The sequence below is a fragment of the Microcaecilia unicolor genome, chromosome 1 (assembly GCF_901765095.1).
Source record: "Microcaecilia unicolor chromosome 1, aMicUni1.1, whole genome shotgun sequence".
Classification (NCBI taxonomy): Eukaryota; Metazoa; Chordata; class Amphibia; order Gymnophiona; family Siphonopidae; genus Microcaecilia; species Microcaecilia unicolor.
In genome coordinates this window covers 277,102,526-277,123,558 of record NC_044031.1, presented here as the reverse complement: position 1 = coordinate 277,123,558, position 21,033 = coordinate 277,102,526, and the positions used below count along the sequence as shown (strand labels likewise).

General features: G+C 47.6%; 1 protein-coding gene and 1 long non-coding RNA gene across 10 annotated transcripts in view; one reads left to right on the top strand and one right to left on the bottom strand.

Annotated features, from left to right (window-relative positions):
- Nucleotides 1-6,336: 6,336 nt before the first annotated feature.
- Nucleotides 6,337-9,843, top strand: LOC115472566. Its single transcript, XR_003942523.1, has 2 exons — nucleotides 6,337-7,257; nucleotides 8,777-9,843. It is a non-coding gene; the product is annotated as an uncharacterized LOC115472566 (long non-coding RNA).
- A 1,369-nt stretch (nucleotides 9,844-11,212) lies between these two features.
- Nucleotides 11,213-21,033, bottom strand: part of TXN2 (thioredoxin 2) — a 253,113-nt gene continuing 243,292 nt past the window's right edge. For all 9 annotated transcript variants that reach the window (XM_030206837.1, XM_030206806.1, XM_030206819.1 and 6 more), the window contains one exon: nucleotides 11,213-12,697. In XM_030206837.1, the coding sequence (XP_030062697.1) occupies nucleotides 12,581-12,697 (117 nt within the window). In that variant the 3' untranslated portion in view covers nucleotides 11,213-12,580. The remainder of the gene's footprint in view (nucleotides 12,698-21,033) is intronic.

Here is a 21,033-nt window from a genome sequence, read left to right as displayed (position 1 = left end):
CAGGACTCTGGCCTTTCTGTGGCACATCTCTGCCTCTGCTCTTACATGAAACCACACTGATTACTATCAGGTGACCCACTTACTGTGACAGGGGCCATATTTTCTCTGTACATTATAGCCTGCCCCCTCTGTCTTACACAAGCAAAACTCTAGAAAATGGACACAATTCCAACACTCCCCCAATTTCCTTAAATCTTCTTAGCCACTGTCGGTGACAGGGTGCTAGGCTCGATGGACCCTTGATCTGTCCCAGCATGGCGATGCTTATGTGCTTATAAATTATGAAGATCTAGTTTCTAGGCAGGTAATTTGCCCTGAACTGAACTGAGGTATCTTTCTTTTCTTCTTTCTGTTTCAGAAATCCCAAGAATTTGTATATAATGGCTCACTGTAAATCCTAAATCCTAGTTAAATATTTTCCTTTGTTTCTCTATGCTCTGATTCACCAACAGTGCAGTACAGTATAGGGAAGTGTTCTTCACTGCAAGCCCAAAGGCCAGTGCCATTCCCTCCCCTCATTTTGCTACTGGCATTACATCCACGGCAGTTGTTCTGTTTTCTACCTCCACCATTCAGCTCTCTGTTGCCCAAACTCCTTCGCTATTCTCATAAGACAGAGCAGTGCAAGAGATTGGGCATTGTGCAGCTCAAACTTGCTGAGTCATGTGATGCCAGAAGAAAACCGAATAGCTGTTTCAGAGGTGATACTGCCAGCAATCTTGTAGAACAAATATAGGAGGACAAAACAACAACAAAAAAAACCCAGACCCAGGCAGAGGGGCACTTGAAGGGGCTGGAAATGGAGCCAAGAAAATTAAGGCTGGAGACTGGGAGAATTGGAACTAGTTGGGATAGAGTTGAGGGAGTGGGCTTAGGAGAGCAGCTGAGGAACAGGGATATAGAATGTATGGGAGAAGATGGGCTCAGGGAAAGATGAAATATGTACATAGTGGGGAAGACACCAATTTTAGTTACACAAATTACAGCCAGGCTGATTATATTACTACTACTAAAGTGGAGCACTGTTAGCACATGCACCATTAAAGTGCCTGATCGTTTTGTATGCAGTAAGAACCTGCCTCCCAAAATCACAAAATAAATGCACGGTACTCGATAATACATGGTAGGCTGTACTGGAAATGACCTGGCAATAGCTACAACAAACTTCCTTGGCTTGGAAATGAAGCAAAGCAACGTCTTTAACGCTATATTAATTAATTATCGTTCCAGAGAAGAGTGATGGGGAAGCTGTGTTAGTCCACTTTTAAAAATAATCAATAGAAATAAAATAAAACATACAAAAGACCTTTTTTTTTATTGAACTAACAATACGTTTTTGATTAGTTTTCGAAGGTAACCCTTTTTGTGAAACATCAAAGCATTCCAATCATACTCTCACAGGAAGAGGGTGGGGTGGGTAAAGTGAGAAACGGGGAGCTGGATGGAAAAGGGTAACAAAGCAGTAGAATTTTATAAGCACAGCGATAGTACGCGGTTACATAGCAATGGCTCCCGAACACCGTGTACTAACAGTGCACCACTGTACTACTACTACTTATCATTTCTATAGTGCTACTAGACAAGAAGAGACAGTCCCTGCTCAACAGAGCTTACAATCTAATCAGGACAAATAAGGGATAAGGGAATTACTAAGGTGGGAATGATAAAACAGACATGGGTACTGAACAAAAGAATACAGGTTAAAAGGGGAACCCCTCGGGACAGTTGTGTAATTGGAGGTCTCTCACACCAGTCCAGTGTGCTGCTACGTCATCCACCGATGATCTTGTCTCTCAAGCTAGAAAAATTGTGAATCTTGCTTGTGTTTTTATTTATTTTTTATTTTTGTTACATTTGTGCCCTGCGCTTTCCCACTCATGGCAGGCTCAATGCAGCTTACATATTTTATACAGGTACTTATTTGTACCTGGGGCAATGGAGGGTTAAGTGACTTGCCCAGAGTCACAAGAGCTGCCTGTTCTGGGAATTGAACTCAGTTCCTCAGGACCAAAGTCCACCACCCTAACCACTAGGCCACTCCTATAGGGGGATATGTACTTTTGTACATGAAAGAAGAGTACAACAGAGTGCTCATAATCGGATGATCTTAATGTGGCCAGAGAGCAGATATGGCAGCAAAAACCAGAAGGATGCTCAAGTGCATAGAGGAATTACCAGCAGTGAAAAAAAAAGAGAAGTGATAGTGCCTTCTGTATAAGTCTCAGGGGCCAATGCAGAAAGCTTACCGTGCAAGAAATGTCCAATTTTGACTGTCTCTATGCAGTTCAGTACGCATTTTATTTAGCGACTAATGCACAAAGAGGTTCTGCGTCCATCTTACTGATCATGGTAGCAGGCAATGATAATCCTATGCAAATGTATTACAATGAGCTGATTAGTATTAAAATGACCATTCCAAGCAATGCACAAAAAGGAGTGCCTACCTTTAAAGTGCAAAATTTTCTGAGGTAGGGAGTTGTTGTGTGAGGGCGACTTCTGGAAGAAGCATTGTTTGCATTTTTCAATAGCAAAACTTGTCCCAGAGCAGAGAATGGCTTTGAGAGGGGCAGAGAAACAAGTGGGGGGGGGGGGGGGGGGCTTTTCAAGTGAAAACCATTGGTGGGTAGCCTGAAGGAAAGCAATTATGCTGAAGGAAGGTGGAGCCAGAATCAGAGCACTGCAGGTCAAAGGAAAGAAGAAATGCAGGCATAGCAGCTCAGACAGTGAGAGCAGCTCCGATTCATCGTCTTCGTCCTCCACCTCATCATCGGACGAAGACGATGAAACAAAGGGCGCAGAAGGAGCAGCGGCAGCTAACGAGGACCGCCCCCCTCCAATGGTAGCACTGCCACACATATGGAGACTGGTACCCAAATCCACTAGGAAAAAGATAAAGAATCGGAAATACTTTGACATATTCCAAGTGCTAGAGGGGAAGAAGAGGGACAAGAAAAGAAAGAAAGACTCAAAAGATAATACAAACACACGTGACAAAGGCACACAAAAATCAATGGTAAACTGGCTATGGGCATTCCTCAGAGTAATAGACATAGCCGGACGGGCCGACCCCACCCAGTACAGCCCTATGCTAGCTTACGCCCACAACATAGTGCAGGCATACAAAGATCATGAGGGAAACAGATCGTTAAAATATGATGAAGACTACAGGGACAGGATGGACGAGTGCTCAGCCCTAGGGTGGGGGTGGATGAATGTAGATTTGTGGTTGCACTGCATGTCAAACAGAGGGCCCATAAGAGGCGCACAGGGAAGACCCTTTCGGCCAGGGGGACCAAGCAGCGGGGGAAGAACATTGGGGAACCAGGAAGGGGCATGTTGGCGATTCAACCACGCAGCATGCGCCCAGCCAAACTGCAGATACAAGCACGTGTGCACCTCGTGCGGAGCCCCACACCCAGCCGTCAAATGCGCCAAGAAACCCCCAGATAGAACGGCCCAACGCTAACGGAGACCACAGGGTCATAGCACCTTCCCCGGTCAACCTGCCCGCGATGCGGCCATGGTTGGCCCGGTATAAAAAAAAGGAGGCAGTGATAATCGAAAATGGTTTTGCACATGGCTTTAGAATCCCCTATTATGGTACTCAAACAAGAAGAGCAGTCAGAAATTCCCCATCGGTGCTGCGGCTGCACCTTGAAGCGACAACACGCATCGCTAAGGAGGTGAGCTTAGGAAGGGTGGCGGGCCCCTTCAACGACATACCTTTTGAGCGCTTCATCGTGTCCCCCGTTAGCAATCATCCCCAAAAAAGAGCCCGGAAAATACAGACTCATACATAACCTATCTTATCCAGCAGGCAACTCGGTGAACGATTTTCTCCCCCCAGAAGCAAGTTCAGTGCACTATGCCACCTTTGACATGGCGGTCCAGTTATTGCGCAGAGCAGGACAGGGAGCCCTCATGGCCAAAGCAGACAGAGTCCGCCTTTCGACTCCTGCCAGTACATCCAGACAACTTCCCCATATTAGGTTTCAAATTCGATGGGCAATACTACTACGATAAGTGTATGCCCATGGGATGCGCAATATCCTGCTCAGTTTTTGAGTGCTTCAGTACATTTCTACACTGGGTAGTCGAGAGAACATCGGGGTCCAAGAACATTATCCACTATTTAGATGACTTCCTGTTTATAGGGCCAGCAGGCAGGCCAACATGCCAGTCCACACTTAAGCATTTCTGCGCAGTAACCGAGTCATTCGGTATACCCCTCGCGAAAGAAAAAACGTGGGGCCCTACTACACGCCTGCAGTTCCTAGGAATCGAGCTAGACTCCCGCGAGATGGTATCTAGTTTACCCACCGAAAAAAATCGACAAAATAAGAACGCTGATAGCAGAAGTAGCGAGACGAGAGAAGGTCACCTTGCGGGAAATGCAGTCATTAGTACGTAACCTCAACTTTGCTTGCAGAGTAATTGTTATGGGTAGGGCATTCCTCAGACGACTATCCAGCGCTATGTCTGGGGTGCTAAAACCATCACATCATATCAGACTAACACGGAACATGAAAGACGACCTCAGGGTATGGGACATGTTTCTGAGGCAATTCAATGGCAGAGTAGTATGGTTAGACGCTCCAGTATCCAATGCAGATTTAGTTATACACTGATGCAGCGGGTGGAATAGGGTTCGGAATTTACTTCCAGGGAGAATGGTGCGCGGATACATGGCCACCTATCTGGAAAGATCAGAACATTACAAAAAACATTACATTCTTAGAACTTTTTCCAATTGTAGTAGCAGTCGCCATATGGAGGTGGAAGCTCAGCAATAGGAGATTAGTGTTTTGGTCGGACAACAGAGCAGTCGTAGACATAATAAATAGGCACACGGCGCGCTGCCCACTCGTAGTTAGGGTTACCATTTTTTGTCCTAAAAAAAGAGGACACTTGCCCCGCCCATGCCCCGCCCCATTTCACACCCTTTCCACGCCCCTTTCACGCCCTCACCCCGCCCCTTTCTGCACCTCACCTGGCTGAACAGTAGTGTAAATAGAAGGATTTTTCTGCTGCTCTGTGAAAGTCTGAGTCTTTCACTTGTTCCACCTGGTTAAGAAGCAGTAAAGCTTTTGATTTAACATGAACAATGTAGTTCATTTACCTCTTTTTGCATGGGAGACCAGAAGTGTTGCTTTATAAACCTGGAGTTATAATATTTCTTATTTTATTTAAACATATATTTTCCTTGGCAGGGACCTGTAGATGTGAGTTAAAGATGTTTTTATCCCACCTGAAGTTTGCTTTCATTCTTTATGGTGATGCTACTCTGGGGTCCCTGAAGGGCTTCAGAAGAGGTGCTCATTCTATCCACTTCTGAGACTGAGCCCTTCATTGTCTCACCTACTCTCAGCAATCTTCAGTCTACAGGGCAAGCCCAGCCAGGGCTGGGATGGGCACAGCGAACTCCTGGGGGCTGAAAGGTGGCCACCATAAACTTCCCCTTACAAGAAATCTGATCTCCTCCCCAAATGAATTAACCTGTGCCATGCTGACAGAGAAAAGAGTCAATTCCTTCTGCCGCTGCCAGGTCAGCTGTGAAAAGTGGCTGGTGGCTGAGAAGCAGGCAACTTGCTCTAGATGGTCACCGTAATGCTCAGAGTACAAGCCCCAGTCACAACGTTTCTTAACCTAAAGCTAGCAGCAAAATGCCTTCGCACAGCGCAGCCGAAAGTAACCCTTTCACAAACTTCAAAAGATGTTCAGATATATAAGAACGATCCGAACCATAATACCAAGATTGCAAGCTTTAGACATTTACTGTCCGACAGCTATTCCCTAATCCTCACCTGGAAATGTATCAAACATAAATGTAAAAATAGATACATATATATATTTACAGAACCATTTAGGTGTATCCTTTGTCTCTCTGACAGGCTGTGTCGTTTTAATACAGCATAAAATTACATGTAAAAACTTTTCTGCCCTGAGACAGTACCTAGTACTGGGAAAGTTACGGTACGGAGGAGTGTCCGAGCTTGCTGCAGCCGGGATTTTCACTTTTAACTGGCACGCACACAGACGCTGCCTGCCTGTGTAGCCTGCCTGCGCTGCGTTGGCCCTTGCATCAGAGCACGAGGAGTCGAGGACAGAGATGACGTGTTGCTGTTGCCGACCCCCTCCGCCGACATGGTAAGTGAAGGGCGGAGTCAGCAGACCCTCTCGGCAACGGCCGCGTTACAGGATCGCGGTAGGGTTACCATTCGTCCCGACGAAACCTGGACAAATCGGGGAAATGCGGAAATCCGCCCGGACTCCCCACAGCGCCCTCAAAAAGAGGACATGTCCGGGGAAATCCGGACGAATGGTAACCCTACTCGTAGTAGACTTAGCGCGCGAGCTAGTGAAACTGTGTCTATATAACAACATTCTACTGCACGCAAAGCATGTCCCTGGCGCATGCAACCCAACTGCTGACGCTCTTTCTCGTTCAAAGTGGGAAACCTTCAGGAAGCTGGCAGCGGCGAGGGGATGGGTGTACTCGGCTGGCCGCGGCGACCGGAAGAGGTTGACCCGGCTCTAAACCTGGGCTTTTAAGCCCTTCTCTGGCTCCTCCCGTTGCCCAGCGGGGAGCCTCTGGCGATGGGGCCTGTCCCTTCCCTCGCTCGCCCCCCGCTGGGGATTGGTGCGCATTTGTTCTGCGCCTGTGCTAGGCGCGTTCCCTCTCGTGCTGCTTGCTAAATTTACATGAATCTCATTTACATGCAATTTCCTTTGAGCATCACTCGCTATTTCAAAATCGGTGGATCTAAATGGACACAGTTTTTAACAAGGGCTTTTGAACATCAGCCCCTCAGTGAGACATCATTTGAAGTACCTTAAGCAATCCAGGAGACTGCACTTTCAAAAGGATTAAACCAGATGGAGCTGGGTCAGAGGGCTACTAAAATGGTCAACATCAAAGCATATGGAGCCTGAGTAAGATCTCAGTATATACACCCTAGAGGATAGGGCGATATGATAAAGATACATAAATAACTCCGACGATAATACAAAAGAGGCAGGCCTTTTTCAACAGAAAACAACCTCTGGGACAAGGGTCATATGATGAGGGTGAAAAGCAGTAGACACAGGAGTAATAGAAAGAAAAGTCTCTCACAGAACTGTATCTGAATTCAAGAACAAAGAACAGACTGGACAAGCACAGAGGATCACTGAGAGAAAGGAAGGCACTGTAGAGCTGAGCAGTTGGAGATGGGTATACGAGACAAACCATATAGTCTTTCTGACATGATATTCCAGGTAAGAGATACTCTGCCACTATTACAGTTCTCTTCAACCGAGAGTTGAAGCGGTCTCGCGAGACTTCTGAGGCCACTTCAACGCTCGGCAGCCATTTTGAATCGGTGCCAGGAACGTCAGCACTCAGCATTGCAAGGGGAACAGAATGTAGGGCAGTGCTCTTGGCAGGAAAAAGAGGGGGCTCTTTACTGCCCAAGAGGCCACTAGACCACCAGGGCAGTAGAGTAAGGTGAGGGGAGGCTAGGACACCCTTGGGGGGGCAGGGAATGTGTCCTCTTTTTGGGGGGACCATATATGGTAATCCTAGCAAGGGTCCTCCTGTTCCCTTGAAGGCTCGTCTTTTTACCTCATTCATTTTCTCTCAAGATATTGCACAAACCCAGCACCCCATCTCTGAACTGCTTTCATCTCCCTGATCACTCTCTCACCTCTCCATTGACACTTCCTTTCTTCAGAGTTCCATACCCACCCACCCACCCACCGGCTGATTCAGCTCTCAGAACCACAACGATCTACAAACTGAGTAAATTATATATATTTATTCATTAAAGTAAATGTCAGAAAATAAAGAGGCTTCAGGTGTGTGCTGGCATGCGGAAGTTATAGTTCTTAGATATTAAAGTTTTAAAGATATTACTCTTTAAGAGGCCTTGACAACAAGTGCTACTTAAAATCTAGCTTCCACCTTCTCTCCCCCTAACCCCAGCTCATTCTCACTTCACCTCATCCTACCATGATCCAATAAATTAGTCACTAAACAGTCATGTTTTTAATTTATGTGGAAATAATCAGTTCTATAACCGTAATCCCATATTAATATTATTAAACAAAATGAGGCACAAAGGAGCATGAAAAACTGTTTATTTGAAATTAAAGCTTACAGGACCTTCTATGTGATAAAACCCACCATTACATTCAAATCGCTTGCCAAACGTTTTGTGCACAATGTATTTCTAAAAATCAACAACTTTCCATATTTATTATAATTATACAGGGCTGCATGAAGATGTTCTGAGCAGCACTGTGTCAGAGAAGTACTGAAAGACTATATTCTTTTTATATTGTGTAAGGTTTATAAAGCATTTTAATAATAAACAAGAACAATTTTCGATTTTAGAAGTATACTTTGCACAAAGAAATTGGCCAGGTGATGAATTTGCACTGGTGGAATTTATCCCATAGAATGTCCTGTAACCTTATCCCATATTAATATCAAACAAAATATAGGATTACCATTATGGAGCTAATCTCTTCATATTGTTACTTATATTGTGAGATCAGTCATTTTGCCCTCTTTTTCTGTTTTAAGGAAATAAGTAATCACCAAAATTCCTTAAATCATCAAGATCATCAGTTCACAAACTGTAAGTCTCTAACACGACAAGATAGTTTCAGGCTGCTGAAAATCTGATCAGTGAAATGTGTATTACAGCAGAAATGATGATAATTTTCTCTGAATGCTACAGGACAAATTCCTCCAAGCCTGAGCATTTTTCTTCTATTCATATTCAAATGCCAGGAAAAAGAAATCAGCCTACTGGCACCTGAACTCATGGAAGGCATGAAAAAGCAAGATCAGCAGAAACCGTAGCAGGGACTGAGTGTACTTGGAAGAAAGATGACAGAGGTGAAAACAAGCTTTTGTTCACTCCAGCTACTGTGCTGTTACCCACCCAGATTAAATGTCTCCAATTTCATATGCACCAGACTCACTATAATGGTATAAAAGTTGGCCTAGTAGGTGCTGTTGTGTAAATGAAAGAAAAGTGTTCATACTGTTGAAAAATGTTACACAATCCAACACACAAATGCATATATATATTTTACTTTGCATTTAAATCAGGACCATATGTTTTTCATATAAAAAAAGGTTAAGAGAGCATGTAAACAAGGGAAACATGAAGACTAGATGGTAGAATGCCCTTGGTATAGGGGAAGAAAGGCCAGCTCTAGAGAGGCTGGGGGTGAAAGGTGGCATCACAGAGCAAATCAAAGAGGCAAAATGCTTCCTAAATACATAAGCTAGGAAAAAAGGTAGAATGTGGGGCACACCAGCACAGCATGGGAGTATCTCCCTTCACACAACAACATTTTCAAACAAACTATGGACCAAAGCCACACTTGTTCCATAGCTGTTCTATGGCCTTGTAATATGAGTTTGTGGTCTGTCCACATCACCTAACAGTCATCAGATCAGATACACAACATGAAAGCAAAGAACAATTGATCATGAGTGTAGCAGCTTAGTTACAGGGTTGGAATTGCCAGTGCTCCACTAGCTTTGTGGCTAAATAGTGGAACTTCAGCCTGTGTGCTGTCAATCTGGCACTTTTCCAATACCACACCAGTCACCAGAAAACATATATAAATAATAAAAAAACAAACAAACTAAGAATGACTTCACATTAGTCGGGAGCAAAGAACTGTATCTTGGAAGTTTCTAAAAAGATTAACTGGTACACACTAGGGAAGCATATTTATTAGCAGGTCTTAAAAAGGTACTGTGCACAAAATAAATTTAATGCAGATTAACCAATGAATTAATGCAAATAATGTCAACCTGCATGCATTCATTTTTCAAAAAAAGATCAAACTGAAAAACCACCTGGTTCAGATTCAGCCCACTGCAAGCAGATTTTAGGACCTGGTATTCATCACAGGGCCATCTCTGACTACCGGAACTCAATATCTGGGTCTCTGGTGCACTCCAGCAGTTAGCCGGATACCGCTGCTGGCTATCTAGGCAAGTTCAGACAGCTTTCTAGGAAGCTAGGCTTGCCTGGATAGCTACCTGGACACTGAATAACAGAAGTGGCTGCAAAACTTCCAGGACAACCCAGCCTCCCCCAGCACTAACTTGCAGCGGTGTAGCCAGGATTTTTTTTTTAAGCGAGGGTACGTCCACCCCCGTATCTTAAAATCCTCTCTGTGTAGTTTTCATCCGGGTAGAGGCACCCCATGGGCTGCCTGCACCAGGACTTCCTCCCTGAACCATCCTGCCTTTCACAAAACAGGAAGTTGCATCAGATGGGAGTGAGACGATTCAGGGAGGAAGTCCCAGTACAGGCCGCAGGCAGCCTATGAGTGCCACTGCCTGGGTGAAAACTACAGTAGAGAGGATTTTAAGGTGGGGGGGGGGGGGGGGGCGAGTGGCCAGGTCTGACAGGGGGTGCATACGCAACAGGTGCATCTAGTTTAAATACACCACTGTTAACCGGATAGTGCCACAGCAGTCTGTACTACTATTCAAATGGCGAGTGCCACAAGTACCGTTGAATAGTGGCTGGGGACCTGGTCAGCAGTAATTAATCAGGTAGGAACCTCTACCACTTGGTTAAATAGCACCAGCATCAACCCCCATAGATTTTTCCTTGTGCACATGCCTTGTACACAAATTCTAGTACTGTTTTCTGGCTTTAACTGAAGACCGACTGCAATTTGGAAAAGTTTAATGTTTTGTGAAGAGGCAAGATCTGAGTTGGACTTGCAGCTGAAACTTCTGTGGGCACCCCAAGTGCCATGGAGGCTGAATTTAAAAAACTCATAGTGGAAGGTATCGCTTGATGAGGCCCATGAAGTAGCTCTGAACAGCTACAGCCCACTCTTAAGAAGTTAGGGTAGGGTAAGGCAAACAGCATACCGTGACTCTCATGGCATCCAGGTATAAGGACATGAGAGTCCTGCAGCAGAAAAATAACAAATGTAGAAAGCATCAAGGCAAGTGCTGAGAGTACAGATTAAGAAATCAGGCTTTTGGGTCAAATGATCAACTTTTACAAGAAAGCTGGGAAGCAAGGGGTAGAGTTTGCATATTTAAGAAATGGGTGCCTCCTGGTAAGGACACTTCATGTGTTAAATCTTTGCCCCTAGACGCTTTATAAGAGGTGGCTGTAGTTTGTATCCTGACTCAGAGATATTCAAAGAATATACCGATGAATGGTATGAAGTGACATGGTTCATATTTGTTTTCCTTTAATCTGCAATCTCTAACTTATCCATTTCAAAAAGAAATCCTACTCTTGAAACAAACATTGCAGGTCTGCTGTTCACACTAACATTCTTGGTTCTTCTGTCATTATCCAACGTCTGATCTTGCCTTATTCTTAAGTCCCACGTTAATTTTGTAACAAGAGCTCAGAATGACTGCTCTACAAAATCTAGTTCAATACCCCTTTCACTCTGGCAATTTGAGTTTGTCAAGCTGGTGCACATGGCAGTGCAAAGACTCCCTTAGGTTCTCACTATAATTGTTCTGAGTGCCTCAAACCTGGCCTAGATGATGGAGTGACTAGAGCAATGTGTATCAATCTTTTTGTGGCTGTGACTCCATGAAAGCAGCCAAATAAAACTGAGTGACCCACTTGAGGTGCAGAATAATGATGGAGCAATAGACAGCCCACCCAGGTCATGACCCCAAATGTGGGTTTTGAGAGTCCCAATCCACAGTTTGGGAAGCTCTGGCCTAGAGCCACAGAGGAGGTTAGACAAAACCAAGAAGTGCAATGGCATTAGCACAAGAAAAAAAAAAAAAAAAAAAAAAAAAGAACTGTTGATCTCTCCTCTTCCTAAACATTAAAAAAAAAAAAAAAATTACATTTATCTCTGAAGAAAAAGTAAACCAAAGTTCTGATAAGCATGGAAATCTGCGCAATATTAAGACCTCCAAATACCTCTATCAGAATCACTGCTGTTGTAGGATATATGAACTGTGGGTAGCAGGCCTGTACACTGAGAAATATGAACAGTTGCCGCTACCTGTAGGCATTATAGTGGTAGGTAAACAAATCCTCTTCTCTTATTGTACTGTCAAAAAAGAGCAAGTGTAGAGAATGGGCACAATGTATTTGTAAAAATGGGAAGGAGACAGAAAACTGCCCTCACACTGGTGCTGTTTTATCCATGGGCATCAAATATGTGGCCCACAGGTAAAATGCAACCCACCTAACCTTGTGATATGGCCCACTCAAGATTTTTATCAAAAATGACTTAATTAGCTAGTACACAATCTTGAAGAATTGCAGATCTATTTTGTGGAGACAAAGTCACTATGTCAGAAGAGATTTACAGATTTTGATCAATATAAATCATGTTATATAAGGCTAAATATTAATGCAGCCTAAACACACGAATTTCTGATTGTGTAGCCCACTGTGAAGCTACTTGGATGCCCCAGTGTTAATATTTTCCCCTTCTTGGCTTTTGAAATTCCTGCAGTATGCACATCAGAAGAGCGAGCTGAAGTTCAAGCGAACAGGTCTCATGGTGATGGTAAAATATTAGAAGGCAAAGGCAGTTTCACAACAGCAGCGCTTGCTCAGTCTCCCTATGGGCCGATTACTTTTATCAAGAATGCTTCCAGCTGATCCTCATCCTTCACTCCTACAAACTTATCCACCACATCACCTTTCTTCACTGCAATCACTGTTGGTACAGCAGAGACCTACAAGAATGAGAGGGAGACAGACAGTTATCCAGTGCTACCTCAAGGGGATGTGGAACCCTGAGACAACTATTGCTCTGGACCCCCCCACCTCCTACCACATCGGCACCACCTCCCCGAACATTGCTCTCTTCCCCTCCTCACTCCTGGGTCAGGCCTCCCTCCCCCCCTCAAATTTCCCTCCACCCCCACTGTACTGGTGCCGCTGACCTCGAGAGAGAGAGAGAGAGAGAAAGATACATTTCCCCTACCACCTCCCCGAACATTGCTCTCTTCCCCTCCTCACTCCTGCGTCAGGCCTCCCTCCCCCCCATCAAATTTCCTCCACCCCCACTGCACTGTTGCCACTGACCTCGAGAGAAAGGTAAAATTATGTATCATACCTGATAATTTTCTTTCCATTAATCATAGCTGATCAATCCATAGACTGGTGGGTTGTGTCCATCTACCAGCAGGTGGAGATAGAGAGCAATCCTTTTGCCTCCCTAGATGTGGTCATGTGCTGCCGGAAACTCCTCAGTATGTCGATATCCAAGCTCCATCCGCAGGACTCAGCACTTAGAGAATTACACCCACAAAGGGACACTCTGCCCAGCTCACCACCGCCGAAACGGGGGAGGGGAATTAACCCAGCTCATCCCCACACAAGTGGGGGAGGGGAATCCGTCCAGCTCATCCCCGCGGAGCGGGGGAGGGACACCACCCCGCCGATGCGGGGGGATCTGGCTTATCCTGCAACCGCAACCGCGGGAGGAGCTGACTGACCCTAACACCGCCGAAGCGGGAGGGAGCACCGGCAGAATTTATGTCTCAATCCAGCCCCGTAAAACGGAGGGGAGAGGAATGCAGCAGCTCACTGTAACACAAACTCGTCTCAACTCCTGAAGAATCCAATTGAAAAAACTTGAACACGAAGTCCTCCTGAACAGGAACTGAAGACTAAACTTGAACCTGAAATGCAACCAGAATATAAACAGTACAGATATCTGGGAGGGGCTATGGATTGATCAGCTATGATTAATGGAAAGAAAATTATCAGGTATGATACATAATTTTACCTTCCATATCATCATGCTGATCAATCCATAGACTGGTGGGATGTACCGAAGCAGTACTCACCCAGGGCGGGACATTGAAATCCCTGACCGCAACACTGAAGCTCCAAACCGGGCCTCCGCCCGAGCAGCCACAGTCAAGCGGTAATGCCTGGAGAAGGTATGGGCTGATGCCCAAGTTGCCGCCTTGCATATCTCTTCCAAGGAGACGGACCCGGCCTCTGCCATCGAGGCCGCCTGAGCTCTAGTGGAGTGAGCCTTCAGCTGAATAGGCGGCACCTTCCCCGCGGCCACATAAGCCGCTGCAATGGCTTCCTTGACCCATCTTGCCACTGTAGGCTTAGCAGCCTGCAGACCCTTACGAGGACCTGCAAACAGGACAAACAGATGATCCGATTTCCGGAAATCATTGGTCACTTCCAAGTATCTGATGATGACTCGTCTCACATCCAGAAATTTGAGAGCAGAGTATTCCTCTGGGTAGTCCTCCCTACGAAAGGAAGGGAGACAGAGCTGCTGATTCACATGGAAGCGAGAAACAATCTTGGGCAGGAAGGAAGGCACTGTGCGAATAGTCACTCCTGCCTCAGTGAACTGCAGAAAAGGCTCTCGACATGAGAGTGCCTGGAGCTCGGAAACTCTTCTGGCTGAAGTGATAGCCACCAAAAAGACTGCTTTCAACGTCAGGTCTTTCAGAGATGCCCTCGACAAGGGTTCAAAAGGCGGCTTCTGCAAGGCTCTGAGAACCAGGTTGAGATTCCACGCAGGCACCACTGAGTGCAGAGGAGGGCGCAGGTGATTAACTCCCTTGAGAAAGCGTACCACATCTGGCTGCAAAGCCAGGGAAGCACCCTTCAGGCGGCCCCTGAAGCAAGCCAGAGCCGCTACCTGGACTTTAAGGGAACTGAGCGACAGGCCTTTCTCCAGACCTTCTTGCAGGAACGCCAGCACTGAAGAAATTGGAGCAGTGAAGGGAGAAAGTGAGCCTGCTTCACACCACGCTGCAAAGGTACGCCAAACCCTGGCGTAAGCAGTAGAAGTAGAGCACTTCCTCGCTCTCAGCATAGTGGCGATGACCTTGTCTGAGAAGCCCTTCTTCCTCAGACGCTGCCGCTCAATAGCCAGGCCGTAAGACCAAAGGGGGAGGGATCCTCCATCACCACGGGACCCTGATGCAACAGGCCCTGCTCCACTGGCAGCCGCAGAGGGTCGTCCACTGAGAGCCTGATCAAGTCCGCATACCAGGGACGTCTGGGCCAGTCCGGACCCACCAGGATTATCCGGCCCGGATGCTTTGCCACCCGGTCTAGTACCCTGCCCAACATGGGCCAGGCGGGAACACATAGAGAAGCTCCTGTGTCGGCCACTGTTGGAGAAGAGCATCTACTCCCAGAGATCGAGGGTCCCGTCCTCTGCTGAAAAAGCGCGGCACTTGGCAATTGGCCGATGACGCCATCAGATCTAGGCTCGGCGGGCCCCAGCACTTCGTGATGTGCAAGAACGCCTGAGCCGATAACTGCCACTCTCCGGGATCCAAGGTATGGCGACTGAGAAAGTTCGCCTTGACATTCATGACTCTGGCAATGTGGGCCGCCGACAGCTGTTCCAGGTTCGCTTCCGCCCACTGGCATAGATTCATGGCTTCCTTGGCTAGAGGAGCGCTCTTGGTACCTCCCTGGCGGTTGACATAGGCCACAGCCGTGGCATTGTCCGACAGGACCCGTACTGGCTTCAACGCCAGTACCGGGAGGAACTCCAAAAGCGCCAACCGAATGGCTCTGAGTTCCAGGAGGTTGATAGATCACTTTGCCTCTGCAGGAGACCAGAGCCCCTGCGCTGTCCTTCCCAAGCAGTGGGCTCCCCAGCCCGTCAAAGAGGCGTCCGTCGTGACGACAATCCACTTCGGGGTCACAAGAGGCATCCCTGCAGACAACCTGTCTGTCTTCAGCCACCAGCTCAGCGCCTTGCGCACTGCTGGGTCCAAGGGAAGGCGCACAGCATAATCCTCCGACACCGGAGTCCAGCGCTGCAGCAGAGAGTGTTGTAGTGGTCTCATATGAGCCCTGGCCCAGGGCACTACTTCCATCGTGGCCGTCATAGAGCTCAACAGCTGCACATAGTCCCAAGCCCGAAGCGGAGAGGCTACTAGGAACTGGTCCACCTGAGCCTGAAGTTTGACAATCCGATTGTCCGGCAGGAACACTCTGCCCACTTGGGTGTCGAATCGAACTCCCAGATACTCCAGGGACTGAGTCGGGCGCAGCTGGCTTTTCTCACAGTTGATGATCCACCCCAGGGAGCTCAAAAGAGCAATCACCCGGTCCACAGCTTTGCCGCACTCTGCATAAGAGGGGGCTCGGATCAACCAGTCGTCCAGATAAGGATGGACTTGTACTCCTTTCTTTCGCAGGAAGGCCGCGATGACCACCATTACTTTGGAGAAGGTCCGCGGAGCAGTAGCCAACCCGAACGGGAGGGCTCTGAACTGGAAGTGTCGGCCCAGGACTGCAAAACGCAGAAAGCGTTGATGAGGAGGCCAGATGGGAATATGCAAGTACGCTTCCTTGATGTCCAAGGATGCCAGGAACTCCCCTGCCTTCACTGCCGCTATAACAGAGCCGAGAGTCTCCATGCGAAAGTGCCGAACTTTCAAGGCCCGATTGACCCCTTTGAGGTCGAGGATAGGCCGTACAGAACCTCCTTTCTTTGGTACCACAAAGTAAATGGAGTAACGTCCCTTGCCAAGCTGATTTTCTGGCACCGGAACGACCGCACCCAGGCGGATCAGATTGTCCAAGGTCTGCTGCACTGCCACAGCTTTGACCGGAGACTTGCAGGGAGAGAGTACAAACCCGTCTCTTAAGGGTCGGCAGAACTCTAGCTTGTAGCCGTCTCTGATGACTTCCAGCACCCAAGCGTCTGAAGTTACCCTGGTCCACTCGCCCAGAAACGAGGACAGGCGTCCTCCAATCTGCACTGGGCCATGGACCAGGACCCCGTCATTGGGTACGAGACCCTGGGGGAGGACCGGAGGGCGCACCTCCAGGACGGCGGTCTCTGCAAAAGGAATGCTGCTTGGGGGAGAAGTTCCTCTTGAAGGAAGAGGGGGCAGAGGAGCCCGACTTGCCCGGGCGGTACTGACGGGCTTCCTGAAACCGTCCTCTGGAGTTACCGGGGCGAGCACTGGCCCGAGCCCTGACCTCTGGTAACCTCTTGCCCCTAGACGTGCCGAGATCGGTCACAATTTTGTCCAGCTCGACCCCAAAAAGCAGCTTGCCTTTAAAAGGCAACTTAGCCAGGCGGGACTTAGAGGCGTGGTCAGCAGACCAATGTTTCAGCCAAAGCCACCGCCGCGCAGAGACTGTCTGAGCCATACCTTTAGCCGAGGCTCTCAAGACATCATACAGTAAGTCTGCCAAATAAGCCAAGCCCGATTCCAGGGCCGGCCAATCAGCCCTCAAGGAAGGATCCGAGGGGGAAGCCCGCTGCACAATCGTCAGGCACGCCCTGGCCACATAGGAGCCGCAAACTGAGGCCTGCAAACTTAAGGCAGCCGCCTCGAAGGACGACCTTAAGGCCGCCTCCAATCTTCTGTCTTGGGCGTCCTTTAGGGCCATGCCACCTTCCACCGGCAACGCCGTTTTCTTAGTCACCGCAGAGATTAAAGAATCCACGGTAGGCCAAAGAAAGGCTTCCCGTTCACTTTCAGGCAAAGGATAGAGGCGGGACATGGCCCTAGCCACTTTGAGGCTCGCTTCCGGGACATCCCATTGAGCCGAAATTAAGGTGTGCATGGCATCATGCACGTGGAAGGTTCTAGGCGGGCGCTTCGTCCCCAGCATAATGGCGGAGCCAACAGGGGCTGAGGGAGAGACGTCCTCTGGAGAGGAAATCTTCAAAATGCTCATGGCCTGCACTAACAGGTTGGGCAAATCCTCTGAGCAAAAGATCCGCGCTGCAGAGGGGTCATCCGCTCCATCCGAGCGGGAATCCGTCTCCTCCAAGGAATCCGCAAAGGACCGTTGGGAGAACTCAGATACGCTGCCCTCATCTACAGAGGAGAGAAAGTCCTCTAAGGCCTGGGAATCCACCCGAGAGCGTTTACTTCCGGGGGCCTCAACCCCTTTATCGGATAAGGGAGAAGGGGCAGCGTTCTGCATAAGGAAGGCCTGATGCAGCAGCAAAATAAACTCGGGGGAGAAACCCCCCAGACTGTGCACTTCAGCCGCCTGGGCCACAGCCCTAGACGCACCCTCAACCGGCGCTCGCAAGAGCGGGGGAGAAACATGCTGCGCATCCAAGATGGCGTCCGGCGTGACACTCCGCGAAGGAGCCGCGCGGGAAGAACGGCGCTTAACTTTAGCCGCTTTTTTGCCGTCGCCCAAATCAAGGGCGGCCATGGCATTAACGTCTCCCAGCTCAAGGGCGGCCCAAGAAGAAGCCGTCCGAGCAGCATGGCCAGCCAAGATGGCGGAGGCGAGCAGCGGGGGATGGGCGTTTATGGCGGGAAAAACCGCCGCACCGGAGGAAGACCCGGGACACTGACCGACCTCCGAACTGACACCCAACAAGGGCGAGTCAGACTTTCAGACCCCCGCATCCCCGCTAAAGCGCACACGCGGTCCGGGGAGCGATTCTTCGTGCCCTCGCCCTCCGACGCCATAGGCCACGTGGAGATCGATCGGGGAACCCCCTGCCCGCTATAAAAAGGTAAAAATTACCTGCTTCTCGCTCCGAGCTGTAACGACCTGGTGTCCCAGTGAGTAGCTGCAATAAACGTTTAAATAAACATCGAAATAAACGCCCTTAAGGACGTTCAAAATTTTTTTTTTTTTTTTAAACGAAGCCAGCGGGAGGGGGGAGAAAAGGAGGGACCTGGCGCCACCAGGTTTGCACTTGCTCAAGAAGAGCCCTCAACCCCAGGTACTCAACAAAACCTAAAAATTAGGCTTGGAGACCTAACCAGAGCTGCTGCTGTGTGTGACCACCACCTGCTGAGATAGAGAACATACTGAGGAGTTTCCGGCAGCACATGACCACATATAGGGAGGCAAAAGGATTGCTCTCTATCTCCACCTGCTGGTAGATGGACACAACCCACCAGTCTATGGATTGATCAGCATGATGATATGGAAGATACATTTTAAAGGTCAGGGGGTTTAACAGAGAGAGGGGAGATGCCAGATCCAGAAGCAGAGAAGAGGGGAGAAATAGATGATAGATATGGGGGCTCCTACTACAGTGACATCAGTGGCAAGGCATTTTGGCACTCTTTATATTGCATGCCCCAAGCAAATGCTAAACTGGCTGTGCAGTTAACCACGGATTCAGATAATTAGCCTGACAATTGTACATGTATTACCGCATTAAAGGGATATGGTATTTAAAAAAAACCCAAAAAACCTGAAAATGTTAAAACAAAAACTGAATTTCCCCCAAGAAATTTTCTCACTATGATTGCTGAACTGCCTTGTTTTCACATTGCCATAATAGGCAGGACTTGACAGGTTGCTTGTGTCACTTTTGTGGCTAGGCTTCCTGTTATACAATCAAGCCCCTGGAGATAATTTTGTAATAGGATGCCTACGTGAGAATATTAACAAGGCTTGTACATATTTCATAAAGAGAACCAGACTTGACATCCAGCGATGACTGGATCAAATCCCACTGCTGCTCCTTGTGATCTTGGGAAAGTCACTTAGGGGCCATTTTACTAAGGTGCACAGGTGCCTATGTGCGTCAAATTGGCACTACCGCCCGGATACTGCATGGACCGGACAGTAATTCCATTTTTGGCATGCACCCAAAACACACAGTAGAAAATATTTTATATTTTCTACTATGTGGCGCTTACCTGGCGGTAATCGGCAGTTTGTGTGCATGAGACCTTACCGCTAAGTCAATGGGTGGCGGTAACGTCTTTAATTTTGCTGCACGTCCATTTTCCCCACACCAAAAAAAAGCCTTTTTTTTTTCCAGGTACGCTGAGGAAATGGACCAGCGCGAGTGTAAAACATGCGCCTACACCAACGCAGGCCACTTTTAGGCGTACCTTAGTAAAAGGGCCCCTTAACCCGCCACTGCCTCAGATATAAACTTAGTTTGTGTGATATATACCCAGGCAGCAATGGAACGTTAGAGGTGCAAATTATATTAGATTGTGTGATTATATATATATATATATATATATATATATATATATATATAAAATCACACACAAATAACATGCAGAATCAATGCCTATATGCCTTTATAAAACAGGCTTCCAGAACCAGCCCCAATAGCACGCAAATGCTACATGCAAATCTCTCTCATGAATAATCGTTGTGGCTATCCCAAGAACCTGAATGGCTGGGGTGTCTCCAGGATCAGGTTTGGGAACCACTGGTATACACTGTTGTATTTTATAAAATATGTGCACATCACAAATGCACCCAAACTATTCTCGTGGGAGCATCTATTCATGGCAATATGTAACTACGCTCCATCTTGTGGATGCATGTACGTAGAGGTCACCCAAATTTCAGTTTCAGGACTAAAACCAGCTCAAAATTCGAATTCAGCCATATTTTGGTTTAAACTGAAACCAAAACCCCATCCTCAACCAAAAGCACCACCCACTCTCTCCCCCTCCGCCCCCAGGTTCTACATTAGAAGCCCTGGTAGTCTAGTGGCCTAACCAGGGCAGGAGCGAGCCTCAGTTGCTCTGCTGTCAAAAATGGCTGCCAAGACTGCCGCTGAAGGTCACAGCAGCCACTTTGAAACTGGAGCCAGCATGGGCAGGAGCGACTGTGAATCGTTCCTGCCCATGCAGACTCCAATCTCAAAATGGCTGCCATACTCTTTAGCAGTAGTCTTGGCAGCTATTTTAACAGCAGAGGCAGGAGCAACTGGGGATTGCTCCTGCTTGGTTAGACCACTAGGGTTTAAGGAGGTGGGCCAGTTTTGGCTTCGGTTTCAACCAAAACCAAGCAGCAAAATTCAGCCTGATTTTGGTCAGCCTCTACCTGTACCATTATGTGCATATACTGCACAGAAATTTTATAAAAGGCCTTTTCTTCTGCTTGTAACAGTCTTTACATTTGGAAAACCTTTATAAAGTCTTCACCTCCCCCCCCCCCCCCCCCCCACAACATTACTTAGGATTTATAAATTACAGCCAACAACAAAGATGGACTGCAACACACTCCTCACAGTATTTCAGAAACATGAATGCAGTCACATTAGAAAGATGACCAGCAGCAACCTTTTTTGGTTCAGTTCTTTTTAACATTTTTATAC